The 6,000-nt window shown below is 36.1% G+C and overlaps 1 protein-coding gene across 6 annotated transcripts in view; it reads right to left on the bottom strand.

Moving 5' to 3' along the window:
• Positions 1-219: 219 nt before the first annotated feature.
• Positions 220-6,000, bottom strand: part of IPO7 (importin 7) — a 63,185-nt gene continuing 57,404 nt past the window's right edge. For all 6 annotated transcript variants that reach the window (XM_036325333.1, XM_036325335.1, XM_036325332.1 and 3 more), the window contains 5 exons: positions 5,387-5,607; positions 5,088-5,293; positions 3,939-4,145; positions 3,231-3,347; positions 220-2,056 (listed from right to left, as the gene is read on the bottom strand). In XM_036325333.1, the coding sequence (XP_036181226.1) occupies positions 1,959-2,056; positions 3,231-3,347; positions 3,939-4,145; positions 5,088-5,293; positions 5,387-5,607 (849 nt within the window). In that variant the 3' untranslated portion in view covers positions 220-1,958. The remainder of the gene's footprint in view (positions 2,057-3,230; positions 3,348-3,938; positions 4,146-5,087; positions 5,294-5,386; positions 5,608-6,000) is intronic.

Raw genomic sequence — 6,000 nt, 5'->3', positions numbered from 1 at the left:
TGGAACTATCAGTTCAAAGAGCAGTGAAGTCTGAAATTTTAAAAAGTAGACTAAATATTGGGTAGGGGATAAAAGATAAAGGAAGACGAAAATGTTTAATACTATTCAATATCTCCCCTCTGTACACAATGCTTCATATATACAACTACTCCATTTTATTGATTTTATCTAATAGTGAAATCCCCTTAAGTTGCCTAGGGTATACAGATGGTGTCCAACTTGGGGGAAAAAGAAACATACTTGATTAACAGTTTTCACTCACACACTTTAGACAGACAATTCTTTTTTTTTTTTTTGCAAGATTTTCATAGTAAATTCATAAATATAGGAAATACTTTCACTCCTTTCAGTGTTAAAATAGAAAACCAAACAGTGCCAACATTAATGGCTTAATTATTGGCATACAAGAAAAACACAACACCAATGAGTTTTCTTCATTATGCATTTTAAATATCAATAAATTTTCTAATCTGTTATAGATAACAGCATTTAGTAGTTTGAATTCATTGAGATGTTGCTTTCAATTTGAAATATTGTTGTATACATGTATATAAAAAATAACCCAATGTATGACCCATCTGACTGATGTTTAAGATCAATAAAGGCTTATTTTTTAACATGCAGTTAGGAGAGAGGGAAGCAAGCCAACCTCTCTACACTGTCTGTTGCTGGCTTACTTTTGCAGTGGTATCAATAGTGGTTTTGGAGGGAACCCTGTGCCATCTGCCTATCTATTTAAGATCAGATACCACAAAAGGGGTAAGGGGGGGAGGATATGTATTGAATGTCAAATTTTAAAAGTGTGCATTTTGCACTCTTTCTAAGTACAGGATAAAAACAGGCCAATAAGGAAAAAGTTCTTATAATGAGGAAAACACTGCAATCAAATCAAGACATAATAGCCGAATTAAGTTATTTTAATAGATTGCATATATCGATGGTTAGCCATAACTCTTGATAACTCTTTAAGAGTAGAACTTTATATCCAATTTACATGCTTCAAATATCACCTTTCTTATTACAGTAAGGTCTTGTATCCAAATATCCACTTGTACACTGAGAGCTTTAAGAAAAGCAGGACACAGAGGGAATTGCCATTTTTTAGCAGCAATGAAGTATCATTAACCCCTTTTAACATACCGAATTCAAGTCACTATCAGAGGTGAGCGCACCACAAAGTCACCAGATACAAAATTGCTAGTTCATTTTTAAATTAATAACTTGAATTACCCATGCCCCCCACCCCATTATATCCCTTCTTTTTATAAACAGCAAACATTTGCTATTTTATACATAGGCTAGCAGGCTTGTTTCAATATGAAAGTGCTAATTCATTTACAGATTTTAAAAAATCAGTTATGTAGTGCTACAATAAATGTCCAATCTACATAGGAACAATCTTTGATGAGTGAAAAGAAGAAGATGGAATAAGGTTGTCAATTACCTTATTTACATATGGAAAATAGATACTCAAAGATGAGGAAGAGACAGAAATCGGACAAATACTCATAGGCGTAGAAATTACATCTACCTTTGAGCTTATACTGTAAATGAGACAGTTTAAATAGTCCTGTAGCCCATGCCTATTTTTTCCTTAGAAAAAGAAAAGCTGCCTTCATGACATCCCCTCTTGTTTCATATTTCCACAGTGTCACTTGAATTTTCAGTCAGAATCTTACTTTCTTCAAAAAAATAGGAAATACACCCCTCTAAGTTGCCTCCCTCCCCCCCCCACAAAATCCCTCTCGTTTCTTTTTCAGTGCCAAGTTCCATGATCAGGTCTGACCTCCTGTTTTTTTGTGTGTGTATTTTTGGTTTTTTTTTTTTTTTTTTTTTTTTTTTTGTCCATCTATTGATCAATTAGTTTAGAGTGGATAACATGAACCAGTTCTGAAACCGCTACTAGGAGGAACACAAGCTCATCACTACAATCACACAGCAGGAAAGACAGTGGTAACTCAGTTCATCCCTGGTGCCGGGCCTCCAAAGTTGAAAGAACTTGGCACAACTGGAGCACTGAATTTGTATCCTCCATGCTTCTCAATCATTTTGGATTCTAGAAAACAAATAAGTGGTAGTTTAATAGAACATGTGATCATCTTACTTGCTTTGGAGAACTAAGTTCCAAATCTAGAGTATCCTCTAAAATGTTCTTAAAAAAAAAAAATTATATATTTCAGAGAGGAAGGGAGAGATAGAAACATCAATGATGAGGAGAATTATTGATCGAATGCCTCCTGCAAGCCCACACTGGGGATGGAGTCCACAACCCAGGCATATGCCCCGGCAGGGAATCGAATTGTGACCTCATGGTTCATAGGTCAATGCTCAACCGATGAGCCTTACAGGCTGGGCAAAAATGTCCTTTTTTGAAATGCATACTAGCTAGAATGTTTAAAGATAAAGAGATAAGGTAATATCTGAGATTTTCTTTACCATAATTCTAAAGAGTTGTTACCATAACTTTTAATTTTTTTTTTTACACTTTTAATAAGATTTTCAACTACCAAGCCATCACCATGTGCTTGAGCAACCTTAAAACTTCTGCACAGCCAAACCGGTTTGGCTCAGTGGATAGAGCATCAGCCTGCGGACCGAAAGGTCCCAGGTTCGATTCTGGTCAAGGGCATGTACCTTGGTTGCGGGCACATCCCCAGTAGGAGGTGTGCAGGAGGCAGCTGGTCGATGTTTCTCTCTCATCGATGTTTCTAACTCTCTATCCCTCTCCCTTCCTCTCTGTAAAAAATCAATAAAAAATATATTTAAAAAAAACAAAAACAAAAAACTTCTGCACAATGAAAGTAGTCTTCAGCTACACTTAAAATCAATAAAGTAGCCAAACACAAAATTCATTTCATTTCATTCCTTCAGGTTAGAGTGGATTCCTATCACCTACAACAACTGGAGCATTTACATAGCTAAAAATAATTTAATATAAAATTTTAAACCAGCCGAAACCGGTTTGGCTCAGTGGATAGAGCGTCAGCCTGCGGACTGAGAGGTCCCGGGTTCGATTCCGGTCAAGGGCATGTACCTGGGTTGTGGGCACATCCCCGGTGGGGGAGGTGCAAGAGGCAACTGATCGATGTTTCTCTCTCATCGATGTTTCTAACTCTGTCCCTTCCTCTCTGTGAAAAATCAATAAAATATATTTAAAAAAAAAAAAAAATTTTAAACCTATATCAAATCATGAACTGCATTCAAGAGGGGTTGTGGTCAAATTAACATACCATGGGCTGCCCTTCTTTGATCAGCCAGAGTTGCTATATCCTGTAACTGTTTTCTTTGTTCTTCATTAAGACCATGAGTCAGAGTCTGATACCACACAGGATTACGATTTTGTATAGCTATCAAAAAGAAACAAAACAGGGAAATGGAAATAGTGAGAGACCTGGTAGCTCCTTTCTAGTCTGTCCCCTGAACTCCTCCTCCAGTACTAAAATTCTGGTCTATTTTACATTCCCTCAACAGTCCTTCCTTCTGGATGAAGCCGCGGTGGTGGAGGCCAAACTCCTTGCACGAATTTCGTGCATCGGGCCTCTAGTAATTTATAGTGTCCAATTCTCAGACAGCTAAGTGTGGATTTGGCTGGGAAGATACATAAACACAAGAGTGAATACTTCTGGGGTAAGCTGGGAGGCTAGAAATCAGAAGTGGGAAAGAGGAACTATCATCATATAAACTTTTTGAACCGCACTATTTTCCTATAATATGCATGATTCAAAATTATAATCTAAATAAAAATAATAAGATAAAGAAAATCCTCTCAAACTATGGCAACAGTAGAAATAACTTTGGTTACTTTGCCTAACAATCCTAAATCATATTCTATTGGGTATGATATACTCAAATCCCTTTAAGGGACAGATCTAAGAACAGATTGGTTCACGGAAATTGATCATATTAGAAGTATATAAATTACATATGACGTGACTTACTTTGAAATATAGCTTTAAATATTTGATACTCATCAACAGGGTTATCTTCATCATCAATGATTGTGGAATAGCCTTCCAAAGCAGTCTCCTCAGCATCATTTTCTTCCCATTCGTCATCATCTCCATCTTCACCTGCTTGTTTAGCCAGAATCTCTAAGTATTCTTGACCATCTTCATCAATGTCATCTTCATCACTCCCCAGTTCCTCTGCCAAGTCAAAAAATAGGCCCTTTTGTTAATATTGCAATATTCTGTTACTCAACCAACTGACAGTAATAACAGTAAACTACAAATCCTAATTGAATAAATTCAGGGAAGAATTCCAGGAATTGGTGTTTAGGTATGTGTTTAGCAATAAATAGGAAAAAACTTCTCGAAGGAATGCAAGAAACCCAACTATAATTCTTAATAAACCAAACACTAATAGTTATGTAGTTTATATTACATCCACAGAACTCGTTTGGCAAGACTTTTTAATGGCTGGCTATTAAAATGTTCACACATTTTAATAAAAGACAAAAATGGCAATTGTAACCTTATTTTGGAACCATTATAATAATTTCTCTTAACCAACATTCTATTAATTTATACTCTTATAGTCTATAGTGTCTTGTAGGTGAAATATACTAGGCAACATCCAATTTATTTTATTTTACAGTTAGGACGCTGAGATTTTAGCACTAATAAATGATAGATCAACACATAAATGCCTAGAAGTGCTTTTATAGATATAGCTGAGTTCCTGCCTTCTTAGACCTTACCTTAATGGGAAGGTAAGACTGTCTTTCTATGAATAATGGAAATGAAAACATTTGGCTATGATTTCACATTTTTTTAGAATAGTGGTTCTCAACCTTACTAATGCCGCGACCCTTTAATATAGTTCCTCATGTTGTAGTGACCCCCAATTTCATTGTTACAAATTGAACATAATTAAAGCATAGTGATTAATCACAAAAACAATATGTAATTATATATGTGTTTTCCAATGGTCTTAGGCAACCCCTGTGAAAGGGTCATTTGACCCCCAAAGTGGTCGCGACCCACAGGTTGAGAACCACTACTTTAGAAGAAGGGCTAATAAGTAAGTTAAGTCTAGTGATATTTCTAACTAGGTAAATTTGGCTTTCTCCGTCCCAAATCCCTTACCCGTTTCATCATCATCATCAGCTTCATCATCATCATCACTGTCATTTTCATGTTCTGCATGGCAGGCATATGCTCTTTTTAATCCGTTAAATAAAAGGATAAAAGCTGGCAAAATCTGTCCAGAAACCTGATTTAAAACTTGTGGTATCTGTTCCATATCAATAAGAGCACACAGGCCCAGAACACACATCTTTCTGTCATGTAGCCTAAAAAGTAAAATAAAGATATTTTCTTTTTTTCTTAATAAGTAAAGTTCCTTACAAAGTTAAGTAAATAAATATCCAATATATGTCACTCACCCCAAGAAACAATCAACATCATTAAGCCACTGTGTAATAAAATGATTTGTAACTGGTTCAATGTTATTAGGGAAGCGAAGATTTTCTAAGGTGTTAAGAAGGAGGTGAGGATTATAATACAAAGCTGCAATGGCAACTTGCAGGCACATTGTTCGAAGTTCACTTGTCTTCACCTCTCTTGTCAGTCTCTCTAATGCTGCTTCCACGAATGAGGGAATGCACTATTAAGAAAGAAAAATATTCCAAAATTACAAATTAACAGCAATCTAATTATCCTACCCATATTAACTTACTTGTTCCCTCATTTCACCCTCTTTCCCCATTAAATGATATAATAGCTTTTTGTTGAGGCATTTCACTGGGAAATCTAATTTTAGAGAGAGATAAGTCTTCATCAAGATAGAGCCTCGCCCTAAGTGGTTTGGCTCAGTGGATACAGTGTCAGCCTGAAGACTCAAGGGTCCCAGGTTCCATTCTGGTCAAGGGCAAGTACCTTGGTTTCGGGCACATCCCCAGTAGGGAGTGTGCAGGAGGCAGCTGATCGATGTTTCTCACTCTCTATCCCTCTCCCTTTCTCTCTGTAAAAAATCAATAAAATATATTTTAAAAAATAA

The sequence above is a fragment of the Myotis myotis genome, unplaced genomic scaffold (assembly GCF_014108235.1).
Source record: "Myotis myotis isolate mMyoMyo1 unplaced genomic scaffold, mMyoMyo1.p scaffold_m19_p_10, whole genome shotgun sequence".
NCBI lineage: Eukaryota > Metazoa > Chordata > Mammalia > Chiroptera > Vespertilionidae > Myotis > Myotis myotis.
This window is presented reverse-complemented; position numbering and strand designations above follow the sequence as displayed.